Here is a 23,554-nt window from a genome sequence, read left to right as displayed (position 1 = left end):
GATATATGAGGATATGAATATCATTTATCTATATGAGAAATACAAATTGCAATGTTTCCATTCTACCTGGGTATATAACAAGGTATACTTAATTATGTAGTGAAGTACGAAATTTACTATTTGAGTCACCTAAGCATATTGTACTAAACAAGGGATTTATAATCATATCCTTGTAGTCTAAAACATTCAATGCATTACATATTTTTTTTGTACCCATCTCAAATTTGAGCGCAGCAATTTGTGTTTTTCTTATAGGTGTATTATGTCCAAACTGTCATACCTCTTACCGTGTAATAGCCTTTGTACAACTACAGACTCTCGCTGATTTTGTGTGGACCGGCTCCACCATCTTGTCTGGTCATGGTTTAGAAAGCCGAAAGCTGGTTCACAGAAACATATAAGACAAATCAAGAGTCTCACATTTTTACTTTGTCCAAATGTCGATGGTAAAACACTATTTACCACCACTCAGCTTTTAACGAGTTTGTATTCCTTCAAGTACTAGGGATATGACTGGTGATACTTCCGAACACGATTATGTCCAACATCAGTCCAAAACAATGGATATAAATTGATAAATCTGCCTGAAAATCTTTAGAAATTAATCAGTTCTACGTAACTTTCTAAATGGAAATTTATATCAACACATTCTTCTTAAAAATCACTTTCTTCCCAGCACATAGGTGGGATTACTGCAGTGTTTATGTGTTCTCGCTCCAACGGAGAAAGCTAAAACTGTTATTCTAATAAAGTTTTGTGTTAAAGTAATTCTCCACCGAGATGATAAAAGTCAAGGGATAGCTCCTAATATTGCGTCGGATCTCATTTGGCCAAGCGTAGTGCTGCAACTCGACATCACATAGAGTCAAGAAGTCGTTACAAGTATCTTGCGGGAATATTGAGTCATGCTGCCTCTATAGTTGTCCGCTCCAATAAATGTTCATTGCGATTCATGTCGGGCGATCTGGGTGGCCAAAGCATTCGTTCGAATTGTTGAGAATGTTCTTCAAACTAATCGCGAACAGCTGTGGCCCGGTGAAATGGTGCACTGCCATCCATAAAAATTCTAACGTAGTTTCGGAACATGATATCCATTAATGACTGCAAATGATCTGCCAGTAGCCCGTCTATGATCAGTTCACTTGGACCAGAGCACCCAATCTATTCCATGTAAACACAGCCTACACCATTATCAAGCTACTACCAGATTTCACAGTGCCTTGTTGACAATTTGGGTCCATGGCTTCGTGAGGTCTGCGCCGCATTCGAACCCCGCTATAAGATCTTACAAACTGAAATTGGAAGTCATCTGACCAGTCGTCTAGGGTCCAACCGATATGGTCACAAGGCCAGTAGAAGCGCTGTCATGCTGTTAGCATCTGTCATCTGCTGCCAAAGGCCATCAACGCCAAATTTCGAATGTCCAAACGGATACGCTAGTCGTACGTCCCACATTGATTTCTTGCATTATTTCACGCAGTGCTGCTCATCTGTCAACACTGACAACTCTATGGAAACGCCGCTCCTCTCGGCCGTTAAGTGTAGGACGTCGGCCACTGCATTGTCCGTGGTGAGAAGTGATGTCTGACATTTCGTATTGTCGGCACAGTAATAACGTTGTGGATCTCGGAATACTTAATTCCCTAACAATTTCCGAAATGGAGTATCCCAGGTATGTAGCCCGACCTACCATTCCACATTGACTGTCTATAAATTCCCGTTGTGCCGCCATAATCACGTCAGAAATCTATTTACAAATAGTTCAAAAGGCTCTGAACACTATGGGACTTAACATCTACGGTCATCAGTCCCCTATACTTAGAACTACTTAAACCTAATTAACGTAAGGACAGCACACACATCCATGCCCGGGGCAGGATTCGAACCTGCTACCGCAGCAGCAGCGCGGTTCCGGACTGAAGCGCCTACAACCGCTCAGCCACAACGGCCGGCCAATCTTTTTACATGAATCACCCGAGTACAAATGACCCTCTGCCAATGCAGTACCCATTTAGATCTTGTGAACGCATCACTACCACTATCTGTATATATGCATATCGGTCCTACGACTTTTGTCTCCTCAGTGTAAAGTTTTGTATTAAGATAATATTATAGTTATATGTTAAATGATTATACTGTATGATTTATACCGTACCTACACTTTTAAAACATATTAAGAAAAAAATTTATTTTCCTGCTAAACAATTTATTGGGGTAACTAAATAAAGAGGAAATGTCGGATAACCATCTCCTTAATAAGCGAAGCAGCAGTTTGCACCATGAAGTACTCTCTTACTGCGATCCAGATGTCGCTTAATTGGCCTGTCTCCTGATATGATGTTGACTGGTGTTACAGGGCTGTTTCACCGGGCCATCCTCCAGAGCGGAGCCTTCACGCCGCTAAGTCTGGTCATCCCTTCCAGGGAAAGGAGCTTCCGGCTGGCCAGGCATTTGGAACTGCCGGCTAACAGCTCGCAGCAGCTCCTCGATTCGTTGATGAAGGTGCCCGCCAGGACTCTGGTGGAAAACATTCTCGAGGCTCGCTCACACGAGGTTATGACACTAAGCTTGCTCACTTCGATGTCACGATTGTTTGGAGCGCATGTGTTTTGTCCCGAATATTAGAACTTTGGCTTCTGTGGTTTTATTTAAATTTGCCCATGTTATCTGGATGAACTTAGTTTCCTTTGTTGTGTTTGTCAGTGAGGTTACGTATCGAAAACGACGCTTGCTCAGGGAGATATATATATACGTTATGGTATGTATATTGTGTGATAAGGATGTTTAGTCATTTTGTTAGTGCATTTATTTACATTTTTTGTTGGTAATGTCGTTGTTTGACACACAGAGGACAGTACACTGCAACTTAATGCTTTCCCCGTAATGTGTTTACATCAGTCCAAAGCCTCTTAAAAGCTAGTTTCTATTGCTAAAATGGTAGTATACCGCGAAGATGAAACACTGATATTTAGATGTATTTATGTCATGGCAAATACTAGGTTATTAGTTGGAAAAGACAATTTTTTTTCAGTGAAATAGACTTTCAACATGGGAGCGGTTTTTAAAGATGTTGGTATTATTCCTTTCAAGTATATCATTTAGTAACATATCTCCATGTACTGTACCTTCAGTGAACACTTGCTTCTTATAAGTCCATTTGGTGTTACTTGTCCATTTTATGTAATATAAGAAAATAATGCGCACTGTCATGGAAGGGGTGGCCTGTGTTTTACATGTGGGTGGCTGCTACTGATTTATTATAGGTATTAGTGTGGTAGGCATTTTGTATGTTTGTTGAATCTCTTCTGAAAGTCTCCCACCTTGACGTACGTAGAGGACTTTGCAGGTGCTATATACTATTTTATAAATGCCATATTGTGAGTGTTTATATCTATGTGTGTTAACATCGTGTCTAGGTGTTTGTCTTACCGTGTTGTGAAGGCGATGTTAACGTTCCGTGGTCTGACTATTTTTTCTGTTTTGTAGGAGGGTTCGCATGTGAGAGGAATGGAAGCTGTGAATTTCTTTTTAACTTTCTTTGTAGAGGATGGTTTAATATAGTTTTCCTTTTTTGTGTGAAGCCATCAACTTTCATGGAAATGACCCACCATAGTGTCACACGATCCTCTTCCATTTTCACGCAGTCCTTTGTCGCCGTGGGCTATTCTTAAGCGATTCTTTTATTACTTTATGACCTCTATGGGGTAGCGATTGTAAATAGTGTTTTTCAATCGATAGCTGGACAAAGTAAAAATCTGAGCCTCTTCATTAACACAGGAATGTCTAAAGCATCGCGGGTTTTTCATTTCTGCCTAGTACATGTCAGAAATTTATCACGTCTCTTCCACTGTCGTATCTTTACCGACGAATGCGTTCTTGAAAATTGCCGAATACAGTAAGAAAGAAATTTGTGGATACCAAATCCAAGAATGTTGCTTATGACCGTCAACTCTTTCTCCGTAGTAAACAGTAATACAAACATGGTCAACCTTATACAGGGTGTCCCACGTATCTTCACCACCCTAAATAACTGTTTATGCAGATGCAAATTACAAAATGTTTCAAGCAAATGTTCTTTAGCCGTCAGGGGGACATCATTCTGTATGATTGCCTTCGTTGTAATTTTGCTTTCTTACAAATGTATGAACAGTGGTATAACTTTTTTTAAAGAGCACCCTGTATTGTTTATTCGGTAATTCATTTCCTCTCCTAAAGACCTATTCAAAAATGTAGCACAGTGTACCATTCACTTAAACATAACGTTAATAATTACATAACACAACATTGACGTTGTCGCTCCCAGCGATTAGTACAGGTACTCGGGGTAATGGAACACATCCACGTGCTGACGTAGACAGAGGTCAAATGTAAATATAAGTAGAATGCACACCCGTCATTCCGTCAACCACCGTCGGTTGAAGAAGTGCGTGAGTAGAATGTACACCAACGAAGAGTAGGTAGAAACGCCACTCATTAATGGAGAATGTAAGGTAGCAGAACAGTAATTGCAATACTGTTTTCTTATGTGTGAGTACATTTGGTACAGTACTTTAATCCTTTTAAATGATGTTGTGTAGAGCAGGCATACAGTGCAGATTGTTCTTCCTACAAACTGCAACGACATAACGTTTCTTTTACTGTTGTTGAAGGTAGTCGAAATGCTACGCAGGCAGCGGAACTGTACAGAGAGCGATATCCCGACAAGAACCCATCTTACGGACGGTTGTTTCCTCGTCTTGTTGCGATGCTTCAAGAAACGGAAAGTTTCAGCCCACGACAAAGCAATTGTCGTAGCACTCACACAGACGAAGACTCCGAAGTTACTGTTCTGGCTTCCGTTGCTATGAATCCAGATGTGAGCACATGACAGCTAGAACACGAAATTGGCATTCCCAAAACGAGTGTACATCGTATTCTTACACGTCACCGGTTCCGTCCTTATCATGAACACCTACATCAAGAATTTCATGGGAATGATTTCCAGAATCATGTACAGTTCTGTCAGTGGGCACAGCAGCAAATCCTCGCCAACCCGAAATTCTTCTCCAATGTTCTATTTACCGATGAATGTTCCTTTCCAAACAAAGGACAGGTAAATACAAGGAACATGCATGATTGGTCCAGAGACAACCCAAGATGGCTTAGACAGGTGGAACATCAGCGTCAATGAAGAGCTAACGTCTCGTGTGGGATGCTTGGTACTACAATTATTGGTTCTTATTTCAGCAATGGTAGTCTAAACGGCACAGAGTATGCCAGCCTCTGCCGGCCGGGGTGGCCGAGCGGTTTTAGGCGCTACAGTCTGGAACCGCGCAACCGTTACGGTCGCAGGTTCGAATCCTGCCTCGGGCATTGATGTGTGTGATGTCCTTAGGTTAGTTAGGTTTAAGTAGTTCTAAGTTCTAGGGGACTGATGACCTCAGAAGTTAAGTCCCATAGTGCTCAGAGCCATTTTATGCCAACCTCCTCAGACGAATTCTTCCTCCTCTTCTGGATGAAATGCCGCTAAGAACCAGAATGCTTACGTGGTATCAACATGATGGATGTGCAACACATAATGACTTGCGTGCACGTCGTTTTCTTTCTGAACCGAAGGTATCCTGCCAGGGTGATTGTTCGAGGAGGAACAGTTACTTGGCCTGCTAGGTCTCCTGATTTAAGTCCTCTGGACTTTTTTCTTTGGGGATGAATTAAAGACGTCTATCGCGATATTCCTTCAACTCAGGACATACAAGAAAGTATCGTGCTTGCTTGTAATTCTCTTCAGCAGGCAACACTGGAAGCAGTAAAATATTCTTTCATCCAACGAGTGCACCAGTGTACCGCTGTTGAAGGTCACCACTTTGAGTACCTTTCAATTTTCTATTCCTAGGCAATGGTACAGGAGAGTCGAAGTCAATTTTTTGTTATGTTTTTACTTGGTTTTCATTTGTTTTCTGGCAACTCCAGCAGGTGGACGAGTTTGTGATCCCGGGCTCAAAGTCAATGTTGTGTTATGTAATTAATGAAGTTGTGTTACAGTGAATTGTACACTGTCATACATATTTGAATAGGTCCTTAGGAGAGGAAATGAATTATCGAATAAAAAAACAGGGTGCCATTTAAAAAAAAAGTCATACTACTGTTCATATCTTGTAAAAAAGAAACCTACAACGAATGGAATCATGCTGATTGATTTCCCCCTGACGGCTAAAGAACATTTGCTTAAAACATTTTGTAATTTGCATGTGGACAAACAGTTATTTAAGGAGGTCAAGATAAATGGGACACCCTGTATATATTATTTCCCAAAGTAAGGATAATTCTACCTAGCGTCCAGGAACCTAAACAATTACTATGGCATTTGACCTAGTAACAATCTCTTATGTCAAGAGTCGTACTATCAAGAGACCTGCTTATAAGTTGCGCAAAAAATTATCTTTTGTTCGTAACAAAATACACGACTAGTAACACAGCTGTTGTAGTAAAGATAAAATATTTAGAATAGGTCGTTGACAAGCTAGGTCTGTTGGAATAAACAAAACTAAAAAAAATAAAGATCCGTGAGTTAAGAGAATTATTTCAATGAAACTGGAGACGACGATACAAAAACGGAATAGATAACCTGTGACGACGGCATAGCGACAAATTTGTTATCCAAGTTCTATGGTGTTTCATGTTATCTTTTTAGGATTACGTACTATGCTTTTAATTTATGAAGTGCAAAAAACTTTATAAAATTATCTGTGACAAGTGAGGTATGTGTCTAGTTTTCACAAAAATAAACTGTTATCCTGTTCTTCAAACACTCATCACATTTTGCACGTACGAAGTAGTGTAGTAGTCAGTTAGCATTTCGAACCAAACAGCCGTCCAGTATACAAATTTTGTTTTTTTGTAGCATTTGTCATTCATTTAAGATAACAGGCATGATGGTTTCTTCGAAACGCCATGGGGACAATTTCTTTCCCTACATCCGTCCAACACGATCTCGTGCTGTGTCTCCAACGGCTTCATTGACGACGAAACATTTAAACTAAGCATTCCTTGTTCTTTTCTTACGTTTTCAGGAAAAACTGCGGCTGGACATGAGCCCATTCCGTCCGGTTCTGGAACCTACCGACGCAGAAGGCGGGGCCTTCATCAGCGAAGAGTTCGAAGATGTGTTGGCTAAGGGCCAACACAGCTTGGTACCGGTCATCATGGGAGTAAATTCGATGGAGGGCTTGTATCAAATAGCCGGTGAGTTGTTATGGACTTCCATCAATAGCTTTACCACTAACAGCATACACACACACACACACACACACACACACACACACACAGAGAGAGAGAGAGAGAGAGAGAGAGAGAGAGAGAGACAGACGCACACGCGCACACACACACACACACACACACACACACACAAATAATTGGCTTGCGTGCGAGCACTCGTCGCTTTGCAAAAACCGAAATGTTGCCTCGGTCCCTCGAGAAACCTACTGCATATAGACTGATCAGCCAGAACATTATGACCATCGACCTACTATCGATATAAACCGGCCCAGGGGATAGCAGCGTCACCTGGCGAGGAATGACTGCTGTTCAGACACACGCACGGTGCCTGTAGTATCAGTGAGCGTGCTGTCCGTGCATAGAATGGGGAAGGTGCGCGATCTGAGTTTCACTGAGGGCTGGATGTGTAAGCCCGGAGGCTCGGTGCGAACATTACGGAAACTGCATGGGTGGTCGTGTATTAGAGGAGTGCTGCAGTGAGTGTTTTCAACATGTGGCGATACCATGGTTGGGCGGCCACCTCTCACTACAGATGTCTGACATCTTAGTGCGGCGGGGCGAGTTAAATTTTCGTTCGCTCGTCGTACTGTGCACTGTTCAACTGCAAAAATCCACCTACCTCAGTACGGCGTCTGCTCACCATCCCTTTTCTCTGCAAACGTACGTACTGTTTAGACGTCGGAAAAGCAGCATTGATAAAAACGACGCCTATACTTACGTTGCAAAGTCCGCGTAAATTCTAGTAGCCTTCTCTCCTACAGTTATCTCATAATACACGTCGGGTGGTAATGTTGGTGCTTCTGTCATTAGAAATTGTTCAAAATTCGAAACCAAGTCATTTTTATTTCCTTAAGCCCGTATTGAAACCAGCCATCAAGTTCATATTTACTTAACTAACGAATCTACAACTCGCAGTTCTCAGTTCATACAACTTCACACGCTAAGCAGACAGAAATACAAATAAGTCCGACCAGACTGACTACGCGATCTCGCAGTCACAGTTCCGCTACTAATAGTGAGTTTCACATTCGACCCTTTTCAGTGTTTTTCTTTAAGAGAAATTGCACGCCAAAATACTCCATTTATGAATACGGAACGTGCCACGCGGAAATGTACAAAAAGAGGCCGAAAGTTCACACGCCCGTAACTTTCAAACAAAGCAATTCCAAAACTTCCAAAAACAGCTTTCAAACAAAGCAATTCCATAACTTCCAACTTTCAACAAACTGTTCGTAGTTGCAACGGATTTTCTTGCAACTAGTTTTAAACGAGAGGAACGCAATATTTCTTCATCTTATACATAATGAGAAACAGCACATTTAACATGTCCTTCCGCAACCGAGGCTGACGAGCTACTCTTCTTCAGACTGCCTGTCTCCCAGTATAACTAACTTGTTGTGCGCGGGAAGTACTTCGTTCTGATTGGCTGATCAGTCTGGCGGACCAATCAAAATGATCCTTCGAGATTATTCTCGCGGCAAAACTCGCCTAAGCCAATCACTATTCAGAAAAGGATTTGCGTCTTCCAAAATGCAAATACTTACACAATATTTAATAAAACAAAACGAAATTAAAATTAATCTTGAAAATAATTTAGAAAATGATTACTCTGCAAACGGCCATTCTGGCTGCCTTCTTACAAAAGCAATAACATCTAGACATACGTCATCAATAATGTGAGTAAAACACAACTTTCCCAAGTTCTAGTTACGTAACGTTGTACATAATATAATACTGAATTTCAACGTATGTCACACGTACACACTCTCACTCATTCTCATTTATTCACATAACAAACTAATAAATTTTTTCTGAATTTTATACTACAAAAATGCAAAATAATTGTTTTGAAAATAAAATTTCAGTTCAATCATTCTACACCTTGAGAACTCTCGTAATAATTTCAAATGATACTAAAAGGCAAACTCTTATTATTCATAACTGAGTTTTGTAGTCTAAGTGTCGGTTTGGGGTGTTTTAGGTAATTTTCTGAACCTGCGGAACTATAATATGTACGACTTAGAAATTTTGTGGAGACCTTCTCCTGAATAAAATAAAACTAGTATATCAAATTTGAAAATAATCTGTCCATATTTAATATCTTTTATTTAGATTCGTAGAAGGTATGAATGTAAAGTCGCTCGAAGTGTCACAGGAGCCGTTCTCATGCTGCCTAGCAGCGACAGCTGTGCTTATGAGTCATGGCTAAGACACAAGTTAGCAGCTTCCTAAGGTCCAATACAGAGGGCTATGTTGCACTGAATGTTATCATGTAATAACTTGCGACGCCATTGTAGGATGGGCAGACTGGTAAAACAGAACAGGCGGTGGACTGTGGCGGAACTAACATCAGACATTAATGTTGGACAGAGTAATAGTGTGCACGCACAGTGCACCGAACACTCTGCATCCGATGAACCATGCATATACCAATCTTAACACGACGACATGTCAAATACGACTGAAATGGGCACGTGATCATGTGTCTGGACGTTGGAGCTGTGGCAGAGCGTTGCAAGGGTTGATGAATTCCGATGTCTTCATGATCCTGCCGATGAGAGAGCGCTAATCCGTCGTCTTCCAGGGAAATAGTTCTTTGACACCTGTACTATACATGCTGGAGGCAGCTGCATTATGCCCTGGGAAACATTCACATGGGCATCCATGGATCTGGTGGTGATCGTGCAATGCACCATGATGGCCAAGGAGTATCATACCCTGGTTGGAGACCACGTGCCCTCCTTCATGACGATAATGTTTCCCGACGGCAATGGCAATTTCCAGTTGATGTGCTGGCTCCCGTAACATTACTGGGATGTGATTGTACTTGGCGTCAGAGCTCATTGACCCCTCGCGGGAGTTTACAGGATTTAGTTGACTCGTGTTTGATGATGTGGTACCAACACCCTCCAATGATCGACCAAAGCCTCGTTTCTTCCATGCCACGGCGCGTCGCAGCTGTTATCCGTGCCACAGATGGACATACCGGCTATTAGGTAGATGGTTATAATGTTCTGAAAAATTAATGTACATCCATCTTCTGGAAGCCACAGCGTAATCTCCAGTGGATACATGTGCTTCCTGACGTTATTAGAAGAAATATAAAAATATTTGTCAGCTACCTGGTGACATCTGAAAATGGGGTTTAAAGCTGCAGTGTACAGTCTAGATGTGCCAGTGAATCTTATGGTTCAAATGGCTCTGAGCACTATGGCACTTAACAGCTGTGGTCATCAGTCCCCTAGAACTTAGAACTACTTAAACCTAACTAACCTAAGGACATCACACACATCCATGCCCGAGGCAGGATTCGAACCTGCGACCGTAGCAGTCGCGCGGTTCCGGACTGCGCGCCTAGAACCGCGAGACCACCGCGGCCGGCCAGTGAATCTCAATTCCCGACGGATATTTACAGGAGACAACGATGTTTGTAACCTTTAACGATTTCCTTGACATATGTCATTATAACACTGAGCAGAAAAAAGAAAGAAAGGGACGTATCAAAGGAAGCATAAGGTCAGGTCCATTGATGCCTAACAAAAATATACGTAAAGGAACACTGCTAACCATCCTGTCGGCATTTCTGTTTTAAAAATGCGTCATTTTCTACTTCGAAAGATAGAGCTGTTTGTTCGATATGTGATCCAAAACAGATCCCATTTCGATTCATGTAACGAGCTAGCAGTGGGACATAGGGGACGGCAATTGAAATGTTCAGTTTCTTCACTTGCCTTATAACAACCGTAGCTTCTCTGAAATCATGGTCTAAATCGTGGAACTGGAGGTATTTTTATTTTAATTCTGGGACAAAAGAATGAATGTCTAATGCGTGATAGAGTATCTGTTGTTCTGTGTAACACAGCAAAATCGATGACTTGACCCGTACAGCATACCAACCAGCCAGTGGTTTCTCTCATTGCATTGTCATATTCACCGGAATATAAAACCTTATGCTGGGGATGAAGAAGATGTTGCTGAGAATGTATGTTTTCAGCACAGAACTGTGTGGCAGTGAGACATGGTCTGTGGAAAAACTGGAACGCAAGAGAATAGAAACACTGATACGTGGTGCAATAGAAGAATGTTGAAAATTAGGTGAACTGATAAAGTTAGGAATGAGGAGGTTCTCCGCAGAACTGTCGAGGAAAGGAATACATGGAAAACACTGACAAGGAGGAGGGACAAGATGACGCGAAATCTGTTGAGACATCAGGGAATAACTTCCATGGTACTTGAGGGAGTTGTAGAGGGTAAAAACTGTAGTGGAAAACAGAGATTGGTATGCATCCAGCAAACAATTAAGGATGTAGATAGCAAGTGCTGCTCTGAGAGAAAAGATTGGCACAGGAGAGGAATTCGTAACCGGCTGCATCAAATCCGTCAGAAAACAAGAATCAGCAAGTAACTTCAAAGTTAACACGAGATGGTACTTTTTTCACTATGTACTGACATCTCTTCATCTCATTGAAATATGGAGGATGACGAGCGAAACTGTTTCTGTGACTCAAGGAGATCTAATAGCCTAATATTATGAGTACAAATCGAACAGTGGGAGACAAGAGAATTATCTGAATGCCAGCTCTTGGATCTTTTATGCATGATCCTACTAGATATTATGCACGTCTATTGCAGTGTCTCTGGTTCAAAAATGGTTCAAGTGGCTCTGAGCACTATGGGACTTAACATCTGTGGTCATCAGTCCCCTAGAACGTAGAACTACTTAAACCTAACTAACCTAAGGACATCACACACGTTCATGCCCGAGGCAGAATTCGAACCTGCGACCGTAGCGGTCATGCGGTTCCAGACTGAAGCGCCTAGAACCACGCGGCCACACCGGCCGGCTGCAGTGTCTCTGGGCTCACACTTTTTAGCATCGCCCTCCCCTCAGTGACAGCATGCTAACAGTACTGACAACATAATATCGCAACTAAAATATGCTTTTGTGCGATTGTTTCTCATTTCTATGTTATTTTATTACGCAACACATTAAAACTGTTGAGGTATGTAGTACAAGGATTATATGAAAACTCCTTACAAAGACATATATTTCTGAAAATGTAGACACGATGTATTTGTAAAATTCAGTTACAGGTATAATTTCCTAATCGCCATGCCATTCCTTACCACCATGTCATAACATGTGCAACGCCTATGAATTTTCTTTTTTTCAGACCTTCGTCGCAGTAAAGAGGCCTTGGATGCTTTTAACGAGGACTTAGAAATCGTACTCCCAACTAACGCTAAAATCAATCCGCAAGATCGAACAAACGTGGCAAAGAGTATGAGAAGTTTTTATTTTGGTGATAAGAAGTTGAGCGAAGAGACAATGCAGCAATTCGCTGAGGTGAGAGGGATTTTTATTTAGCCATAGTTCTATAGCTGTTATATGTCCGGCGTTAGGATATAAATTCATCAACAGCAGTTTACGTGGATCAAGGTATGATCTCGCCTTGAATGGAGAAGGGACCTACGTTTATTAGACAATATTTTATCGTTGAACAGAGATAACGTGTAAATTATTAACATGAGAGCCTCATCTAGCTGTCTGACCATGATATTTACACCTTCATTGTTTTATTAAACCACCATTCGTGAAACAGTGCATGAACTTTGCTACGAGTAGTGGAATTCTGTAGCGCATCTGAACGGCACACTATTTGATTTTTCCTTCCTCTTCTTCCTCCTCTTCTTAGAGCTTTCTCCTCGTGTAAATGCTCATATCCTTCATATTTTCCGTTTCCGTACCTTTGACGTGATGTGTAAGGCCTTTGTAAATAGATCTTCCTGAAGAGTGGCGCAGTGGTTAGCATACTGGACTCGCATTGAGAGGACGACGGTTCAAACCCACGTACCCCCATCCGTGGTTTCGCTAAATCGCTTCAGGTAAATGTCAGGATGGTTCCTTTCAAAGGATACGACCGACTTCCTTCCCCGTCCTTCTCTAATCCGATGGGTCGATGACCTCGCTGTTTGGTCCCCTCAACCAAATCAGCCAGTCAACTATATTATTCGAAACCTTGCAATGCAAAGGCATTGTCTATGTTACACAACGCCGACTCGCCATTGCTGCTATTAGACGCCGCTCTTAAAACTGACCGTCCCCTACTTCACAGTCCACAACTCGTGGTCTCACGGTAGCATTCTTGCTTTCTGAATATGGGGGCCCGGGTTCGATTCCCGGCGCGGTCAGAGATTTTCACCTGCCTCGAGATGACTGGGTGTTGTTGTGTCGCCTTCATTATCATCATTCATGCACATTACCGTCGAAGGAAGGCAACGGAAAACCACCTGCATTAGGACCTTACCTAGTATGGCGGTGCGGGTCTCCCGCATCGTTCCCCTACGCTCTGTCAAGAAGCATGGGACTTCATTTCCATTTCCTACTTCACAGTTGGCGCTTCTCCCGTGTTGTCGAAAGATCAGTCTGAAGATGCCTAAACACTGTCCAACCATAGACCATTTAAAAGGAATTGTTCACCACGACACGAGAGCTGTTGCTTTTCGAAGGCGACATTTTATTCAGCACAGTTCTCCATCTCAATAAACTTATAGTTTCTATGAAATGACAACAATTTGTGCCACGAATATGAATTAATTTACTCACGGTTATGTATATACGAGGCGCTAACTAAAATTATTCCGGCTTTCTAGCGCGTTGCTCAACACATACGTCTGTTACATGGAGGAAATGGATTCATACTCCTGTAACGTCAGGAATATTTCATAACTTTTGCCATTCGGCCTATAGAAGGTGATTGAAGTGCTATCTGGAAGACAGAATAGAAATAGTCCCATCGACTAAAAGATGATCAGAGCACAAGCACGGGTAGGGAAGGGATGCTGGATGATACCAGGTGTGTACATTTCCAAGGAGCCACCCCAGCATTCAACTTAAACTCTCGGTTCCAAAAAGAAAGCGAAAATGTCGACAGGCAATAGTTAGTAGCATTTTGTGTTTGTATGGAAAGATCGATGTGCGAAGCATAGAACTTCCGTCGTCCTACATCAGCGAAAGATCTTGACAAGAAGTCGAGGAAATTATGGTCCCGCGTAAAATCGTTAAACTGTTCGAAGCATTCTATTCATTTACTCGACGACCAGTTTAGTGTGACAACGGGAAACCGCAAAAAGGAAAGCTGAAGTTTAAATTTTGCGTGTAAAGTATCATTCACGCTGAAGGACCGTAGAGACATACCAGCGTTTGACAGTCTCGTATGGAGAATCCAGGAAAGGCATCGCTGAAAGCAAACCACTCCGGAAGGATTCACTGTTTGGTTTTACAGAGAGTAATCTTCGACATTGGGCCCTCACTTAGCTTGCATTTATCGCGAATCTCTCACTCATTGCAAAGTCCCAGGCGTCTGGAAAAAGCACAGGGGACGCTCCTATACATAAAGGGTAAAAGAATGGACGTACAAAATAACAGACCGATATCCTTCACGTCGGCTGGCTGCTCAATTCTTGACCATATTCTAAGTTCGAATATAATAAATTTCCTTAAGATAGAGAAGCTTGTTTCCAGAAATCAGCAAAGATTTAGAGATCATCGCTCGTGCGAAAGTCAACCTGCCCTTTTTTCACTCTATACTTTGTGATCCATTTATGAAGCACAACCGGGGGTTCATTTTCCCTAGACTTCCTGAAAGCACTGAAGCACTGGACAGGTGCCTCACTGCAGAATGTTAACGATGGCCCGAACATACAGGTTAAATTTTCAGATATGTGAGTGGCTCGAAGACTTCTCAAGTAACAGAATCGAATACGTTATTCCAGACAGCGATTGTTCGTCAGCGTCAACAGTATCGTCTGGATTACTACAGAGAATTGTGGAAGGATCGCTCTTGTTTTCTTTACGCATAAAGGATTTTGCAGATAGGAAGACTAGCAGTCGGCAACAACTTGCTTATGACACTGCACTTTATGGCAAAGTGTTGTCGTTGAATGATGTGGGAGGATACAGACTGACTTGCATAGAATTTCTATTTGGTTCATAAATAACGACTTGTTTTAAATGTAGATAAACGTAGGTTATTGTAGGTGAGTGGGAAAAGTAACCAAGCAATGTTCAAAACCAGTACTAATGGTGAGCTACTTGATACAGTCACGATAAAATTTATAGACGTGACGTAGGGACGCGATATGAAAGGGTACGAGCACGTAAGGTCGTTAGTGGGAAAGGCAAATTGTCAACTTAGGTTTGTTGGGAGAATTCTAAGTAAATGTGATTCATCTATGAAAGACACCGCATGTAGAACCCCTGTGTGACCCGTATTTGAGTACAGCTTGAGTGTTTCGATGCGCACTAGGTCGGAATAAAGCAAGACATCGAAAAAGTTCACAGGAGTGGTACTCGATTTATAGCTGGTAGATCGATCGACGCGTGACTATTTCGGAAATGCTCCGTGAAGTCAAGTACAAATCTCCGGATAGAAGAATTTTTCGGAAAACACTGTGAAAGGTGTGTGTTTATGTGTGTAAGCATCAATTATCTCTCAGAGGTAGTGATGGGGCAGCCTTGGTTTATAGTGATATACAAAGAAAGAAATTTCATTGGTCATGAAATGATTAATAACGCTTTCTGGCTCAATGTCTCAAAAGTAGTTGCATAGCACACACTTTCATGTACCTGAGCGCAACGGCTAACAAGGGGTGTGCTTATATCTGTATATCGTAGAACAGAAGTAAACAAATTGACGGAAACAACAGATAGTACTAATTTATTTTAATTTTACACTTGTAGCGATCCACAGTACTATGGGACTGTTTCCCCGAGTATGTATTCTCCTATGCACAGCGATTGTATCAGCGAAGCATCGGAATTCATTCAGCGACACTCCCACATTTATCGTAAGCAAAATAAACAAGATTACGTGATAAAGTATTACCACACGTAACAACCTAATGTCTTGCAACGGCAACCCACATCGCCTTACTCTATTTAGGTCATCCGACATCATTAAGCAAGCCGATCTTGTACAAAAAACAATGAAATGAATTCAAAAGTGATGCAGTAACCAGCTTCCAGCTTCTCAGTGCTTGAGAAGCTCTAGCCCTTTCTCAGCACACGTCATTCCATATGAAAAGGCTTGAGTGAATGTGGCACTGCTCACAAAGTCACGACTCTGCTCACGTCGAACGGCGTGTAAAACTTAGGACAGTAAAATAACTTATAATTGTCTTAATGGCAATAGTATGGATCGTAGAATTTATTCTCCATCATGCAGAAGTAATTTCATCAGAATAGTATGCTCCATTAAATATAACTCTAAATCAGACACGTCTTAATGCTACAAGCACACACAGGGAAGGTAATGGCTGACTACCTTCGTAGAAGGAAGGCCTATGTATACTCATCGTCAAGGCACTTGATTAGCTGATAGTCAACGGCTCACAAAAGACAAGGTTTCTGTTGCATCGGTAATGCAAAGGGTTTACGAAACATCAGAATCGATATGTGTTGAAGCTGGCTGGTTTAATATCTGAAATCTTGGAAGGGATAAAACAAGAGGCAAGAAATTGAAAGAACTAAAGATACGTACATTTGAAGTCTTGAAAAATCTTAGAGAACCGGCGTTGGCGACTAAATGAATGACAACTATACTGCCACCAACGTACGCCTATCTCACATAAGGACCACATAAGTGAGGGAAGAAAAATCAGGGCCCGTACGGAGGCATATAGACAGTTGTTTTTCCCTCGCTTAGTTTTCGAGTGGGCGAGGAATGGCAATGGCTTGTAATGGTACATTGTACCATTCACCATGCATCATACGGTGGCTTGCGGCCTGCGTACGTACATGTAGATGTATCGATTTAAGAAAAATATTGCAAAACTGACTCGAAACAGGTTGATTAATACCTTGTCTTCCGCTCCTGCCGAATAAGGGCCCAGTTCCTGGAAGAGGAGTAACGGTGTTGTTCGGTTTTAGAATCGTGCAGTAACGATTGCGAAGTTGGTGTGGTAACCACATGCAACATGCGTCCATTTTCAACTTTGGTGTATGTGGTAACAGCAGTGGGTTGGCTGGCGAAGTGCCACAATATGTATATCATTATATGTCACTAAGGAATTTATTCATCAGCAATCCAGGGAAGTCAATATCTTCTGCTCGTTATTCAAAGATTTCTCTTGTTTATTGTCTTGTACACCGTTTGTCGCTTTGCAGGTGCATTCCCCTTCTGTCTGCCACAGATTGGTCTACTCTTAATTCATCACAGGCATCTTTCGAGGGCGCTTCACTGGAAAGCTAAATAACTGCCCCTCTTCGGTGCGGCAATCCGTCAGCCAGCTTCATTATACAATTCAAAAGGGACTGCAATATTATGCAACTTTAAATAAAATTACATTTACAAATTTTTCCATTTTCACGTCAAAAGTGTGAGGTAATGACGTAATTAATTAGTTTTTCAATTTAAATGAGCCATTACATTTTAGAAAAATATCCTTATTTCATAAAAAATAATTACTCTCAAAGAAAACATTTGCGAAGAAACTACATTGATATATGAATGATGGGTCACTCTTAACTGTTTAAGGGGGTGCACAAAGGAATGGAACATTCATTTAAAACTTTGGCATAAGGTTTACTGTTGACGGTAGGGAAGCTTTTAGTCACGTGGAAAGCACCTTAGGAATAACTTCTGCCTTTGCACGATCTGCAAGATGTCCCAGACAACTGTTTACGTAAAGCAGAGCTGTATCAGATATTGAATGCTGTACGTTTAAGTCAATATACAGGGTGAGTCCCCTAACATTACCGCTGGATATATTACGTAAACCACATCAAATACTGACGAATCGATTCCACAGACCGAACGTGAGGAGAGGGGCTAGTGTAATTGGTTAATACAAACCATAAAAAAATCCACGGAAGTATGTTTTTTAACACAAACCTACGTTTTTTTTTAAATGGAACCCCGTTAGTTTTGTTAGCACATCTGAACATATAAACAAATACGTAATCAGTGCCGTTTGTTGCATTGTAAAATGTTAATTACATCCGGAGATATTGTAACCTAAATTTGACGCTTGAGTACCACTCCTCCGCTGTTCGATCGCGTGTATCGGAGAGCACCGAATTACGTAGGGATCCAAAGGGAACGGTGATGGACCTTAGGTACAGAAGAGACTGGAACAGCACATTACGTCCACATGCTAACACTTTTTTATTAGTCTTTTTCACTGACGCACATGTACATCACCATGAGGGGTGAGGTAAACGTACACATGTGGTTTCCGTTTTCAATTACGGAGTGGAATAGAGTGTGTCCCAACATGTCAGGCCAATAGATGTTCAATGTGGTGGCCATCATTTGCTGCACACAATTGCAATCTCTGGTGTAATGAATGTCGTACACGCCGCAGTACATCTGGTGTAATGTCGCCGCAGGTTGCCACAGTACGTTGTTTCATATCCTCTGGGGTTGTAGGCACATCACGGTACACATTCTCCTTCTACGTACGCCACAGAAAGAAGTCCAGAGGCGTAAGATCAGGAGAACGGGCTGGCCAATTTATGCGTCCTCCACGTCCTATGAAACGCCCGTCGAACATCCTGTCAAGGGTCAGCCTAGTGTTAATTGCGGAATATGCACGTGCACCATCATGCTGATATCACATACGTCGACGCGTTTCCAGTGGGACATTTTCGAGCAACGTTGGCAGATCATTCTGTAGAAACGCGATGTATGTTGCAGCTGTTTGGGCCCCTGCAATGAAGTGAGGACCAATGAGGTGGTCGCCAATGAATCCGCACCATACATTTACAGTCCACGGTCGCTGTCGCTCTACCTGTCTGAGCCAGCGAGGATTGTCCACGGACCAGTAATGCATGTTCCGTAGTTTCACTGCCCCGTGGTTTGTGAAACCCGCTTCATCGGTAAACAGGTTGAACTGCAACGCATTCTCTGTTAATGCCTTGACAGAATTGCACTCTATGAATAAAGTCATCACCATGTAATTGCTGATATAGCGACACATGAAACGGGTGAAAGCGGCGACGATGCAGTATGCGCATAACACTACTTTGACTCAGTCCACCGGCTCTCGCAATGTCCCGTGTACTCATGTTTGGGTTCATGGCAACAGCAGCTAACACACCAGCTGCACCCGCTTCTCCTGTGACGGGCCTGTTACGGACCCGTTTGCGTGCTACGACCATACCTGTTGCATACAGTTGGCGGTAAATGTTTTGCAATGTGCGGCACGTTGGATGCTCTCTGTCCGGGTACCGTTCTGCATACACCCTGCAGGCTTCAGCTGCATTTCGTCGACACTCGCCATAGATGAGTATTATCTCCGCCTTTTCTGAGTTCGAATACACAATGATCACAGTTCCTACAACACTGGACTATCACAGACGTCTGGTAACACGGTGTACTACAGTTGGTCTACGTGCGGAGACGAATGCAGAATAACAATAGCAGCAAGCTCTACATGCGGACACCGCGACAGCTAGACCAAACCACAACAGTGCACTACAGCCACACTCGTAAACACGGTCGTCATCGTAAACATGTCCCTGCAGATGCTGCTCGCCGACCGTGGCCCGTGTTTGTTACAACACGCAACTGAACGTCGGATGTTTCAAGCGTCAACTTTAGGTTACAATATCTCCGGATGTAATTAACATATTACAATGCAACAAACGTCACTGATTACGTATTTGTTTATATGTTCAGATGTGCTAACAAAACTAACGTGGTTCCATTTAAAAAATACGTAGGTTTGTGTCAAAAAACATACTTCCGTGCATTTTTGTATGGTTTGTATTAAACAATTACACTAGCTCCTCTCCTCACGTTCGGTCTGTGGAATCGGTTCGTCAGTATTTGATGTGGTTTACGAAATATATCCAGCGGTAACGTTAGGTGACTCACCCTGGTTCAAAATGGTTCAAATGGCTCTGAGCACTATGGGACTCAACTGCTGGGGCCATAAGTCCCCTAGAACTTAGAACTACTTAAACCTAACTAACCTAAGGACATCACACACATCCATGCCCGAGGCAGGATTCGAACCTGCGACCGTAGCGGTCGTGCGGTTCCAGACTGTAGCGCCTTTAACCGCTCGGCCACTCCGGCCGGCTGACTCACCCTGTATTTAATCTTTATATACACGTATTGACTCTGAGATTGTTTTCAAAGGTTGCGTGGGGTAGTACGAGCCCTAAACGTTAGAGTACTAACAAAAGCAGGTTTTTTTATGGAAACTCTGGAAAATCTGGTGTTCCGTTCAGTGAAAGATGGATTGTAGAGAAAGATCCAGAGTCAGGTAGAGTTGTACAAAAGCGGTCACTATGATAAAAGTGTTATTTCCAGTACTCTCTGCCCTATGAGGAGAATGAGAGGATAGATTATTAGATTAATATGAAGCATGTTAAAACACTGAGAACAGCAGGTTTCCAAATGAAACGAAGAGAAATAATTTTGAGAGAGAGAGAACCAACAGACAGGGTAAGACACAAGATTTCGGTGTTGTTCGCCTCACCGACGTTTGGAAGACAGGCATCATTAACATGAGCTGACGTTTGTAGACTAAATATATGCCTAGTTTCAGACGAGAGTCGCTCCGGAACGTGAATCACTTCAGGAGATACAAATGACTAAATATGATACGGAGGAGAGCAAGGCGGAACTGCTAAGGAAAGACGTACAAAGCTCTAACTCCACTGATTGACCTTAGTGTAAATGGTCATAAAATTACAGCCATCCTACATTTATGTAGGAAATGATGTTATTCATGTAGCCATGAATTTATATGAACAGTTTCACAGAACAGAAGAGACAACTGTACTTCCAGTAAATACCCTGTAATTACAGCAACCAGTCGTAAAACTCGTGCAGTTACCAGGATAGTAATCGTAAGTTGTAAGACTGTAGAAAGGTACTTTGATATGACTGTATTGTCTTTGAATCTTGGACTGAGGATTGCGTCTTTGCTAATAAGAGATTGACCAAAAATAGATGTAAACTTTGGAAGAGAATGATTAACAATCAATGATAAGAATAAAGAATTCGAAATTAATCTTCCTGGCAGATGAAAAGTGTGTGCTGGACCGAGACTCGAACTAGGCATCTTAGCCTTTCGCGGAAAAGTGGGCTACCAGCTGAGCTACCCAAGCATGCCTTACGACCCCTCCTCACAGCCATAATTCCGCCAGTACCTCGTCTCCTACCGTAGGTAGGCAAAGGTCCCGAGTTCGAGTCTCGGTCCGGCACACCGTTTTAACCTGCCAGTAAGTTTCATTTCAACGCACACTCCGCTGCAGAGTGAAAATTTCGTTCTGGAAACATCCCCAGGCTGTGACCAAGCCATGTCTCCGCAATATCCTATCTTCCAGGTATGCAGGAGAGCCTTCTGTGAAGTTTGAAAGGTAAGAGACCAGGTACGGACGGAATTAAGGCTGTGAGGACAGGTCGTGACTCGTGCTTGGGTAGCTCAGATTGTATAGCACTTGCCAGCGAAAGGCAAAGGTCCCGAGTTAGAGACTCGGTATGACACACAGTTTTAATCCACCAGGAAGTTTCTTTTCTGCGCACACTCCGCTGCAGAGTCAAGATTTCATTCTCGAATTAGAAATTAATTTGGTTACCTGTTACACAGGATAAGGAAGCAGGAGGGCTCACTCATATTTGTTTTAGACGCCCAAGCTGGCAGTTACGTCTTTTTTGCCTCAGTAAGATCAACTGCAAAACATGCAAGAACTTTTAAAGAAGTTTAATGGCACTTATTATGTTAATGGTTTGGGTACGGTAACCAGTTACTGGGAGCTAGAGCAGGAAGAGCACAACCGAATGTTGCGCAGTATCCTTATAGAATGAACGATTTTAGCACTTCAAGTAGATGTCATTCGCTTCCAACATTTTGCAAATTGGAAATATGTGGTAAGGACTATGGGTCCCAACTGCTGAGGTCATCGGTCCCTAGGCTTACGCACTACTTAATCTAACTAAAACTAACGTACGCTAAGGACATCACACACACCCATACCTGAGGGAGGAATCGAACCTCCGACGGGGTCCAACATTTTATCTGCTGCTTTTGTTCAAACTTTGGACTATAATATCGGAGAGATTTTGACTGTTCAGCTCGTGGGAAGAGCGTATAGATATGTTCGATAAACTTCTGACTGCATTTGAAACACCTTAGGCCCCTCAATCTGCAAACATTTCAATTCGTGAGAAAGAAAGTACAACAATAATAAGGGCATGTAATTTCATCAGCAGCAAATGAAACAAATGCGAAAAAATTAGAAGCAGTTCGGAATTTTCCTGTAAAAACCTGGAAAAAACAGTTTCGGTCATTTCAAGATTTTTGTGGATTTATCCAACACTTCATTAAAGGACCCTGCGTGACTTAATGTGCATTTTTACAGTGCATTAAAAAGAAATACATTTGGATACGGGGTACTGAACGACAGAGAGTATTCAAAGATTTCATGAGTTAAACTTCACTATTGTAATCCCCAGTCATAATTAAGCATTTCATCCTGGGACAGCCATAGGTGAATCTGGCATCAGGGCAGAGTTATGTGAGTTAGCTACTAAAATTGATATAGAAGAAACACACAAGAGAACCTAACATGAACTATAACAGAGGGCAGATGAAACTTTAAAAACTATCAGAGCAATGTACGTATCAAGGTAAGAGAGCAGTTCGGCAAAACTACGTTGTGTATCATGACTTTTTGTACAGTAGTACGGACTGACTCTTAAAACGTGGAGACTTCGCGTACCAAAACAAAATACACACATCAAAAACAGTTTTGCATCACCGCAGTTCCAAGAACTCCTGAAGACAGACGATGACTGTGGATATTGTATCACAGACACAGCCCCTTTGACTGTTCGGAGATGTCACTAAACCCGCCCAAAGATGTAAACAACCATGCATGAGCAGCGCCGATTAGACGGAGAGGTCCAGTCATTCCACGAGCAAGGAGGTACACGACTCGTGATGTTTGTAGTTCAACCATGTCTAGACGGTCAATACCTCGGTTCTCAACAAAGGAAGTGTCCAGGAGTCTCGGAGTGAAAGAAAGCGAAATTGTTCGGAAATGGAGGAGATACAGAGAGACAGGAACTGTCAATGACATGCCTCGCCCAGGACCCAAGGGCTACTACTGTAGTGGATGGCCGCTACCTATGGATTATGGCTTGGAGGAACCCTGACAGCAACGCCATCACTTTGAATAATCATTTTCGTGCAGTCACAGGACGTCGTGCTACGACTCAAACAGTGAGCAATAGGCTGCATGATGCGCAACTTCACTCCCAACGTCCATGGCGAGGTCCAT

General features: G+C 42.3%; 1 protein-coding gene across 1 annotated transcript in view; it reads left to right on the top strand.

The window, feature by feature from the left end:
* The window catches only part of LOC126457724 (esterase FE4-like), a 58,911-nt gene that overhangs the window by 15,665 nt on the left and 19,692 nt on the right, over positions 1 to 23,554 (top strand). Inside the window, exons 4-6 of the mRNA XM_050094260.1 lie at positions 2,357 to 2,553; positions 7,050 to 7,221; positions 12,429 to 12,601. Coding sequence (XP_049950217.1) covers positions 2,357 to 2,553; positions 7,050 to 7,221; positions 12,429 to 12,601 — 542 coding nt within the window. The remainder of the gene's footprint in view (positions 1 to 2,356; positions 2,554 to 7,049; positions 7,222 to 12,428; positions 12,602 to 23,554) is intronic.

The sequence above is a fragment of the Schistocerca serialis genome, chromosome 2 (genome assembly GCF_023864345.2).
Source record: "Schistocerca serialis cubense isolate TAMUIC-IGC-003099 chromosome 2, iqSchSeri2.2, whole genome shotgun sequence".
In the NCBI taxonomy this organism is placed as follows: Eukaryota; Metazoa; Arthropoda; class Insecta; order Orthoptera; family Acrididae; genus Schistocerca; species Schistocerca serialis.
This window is presented reverse-complemented; position numbering and strand designations above follow the sequence as displayed.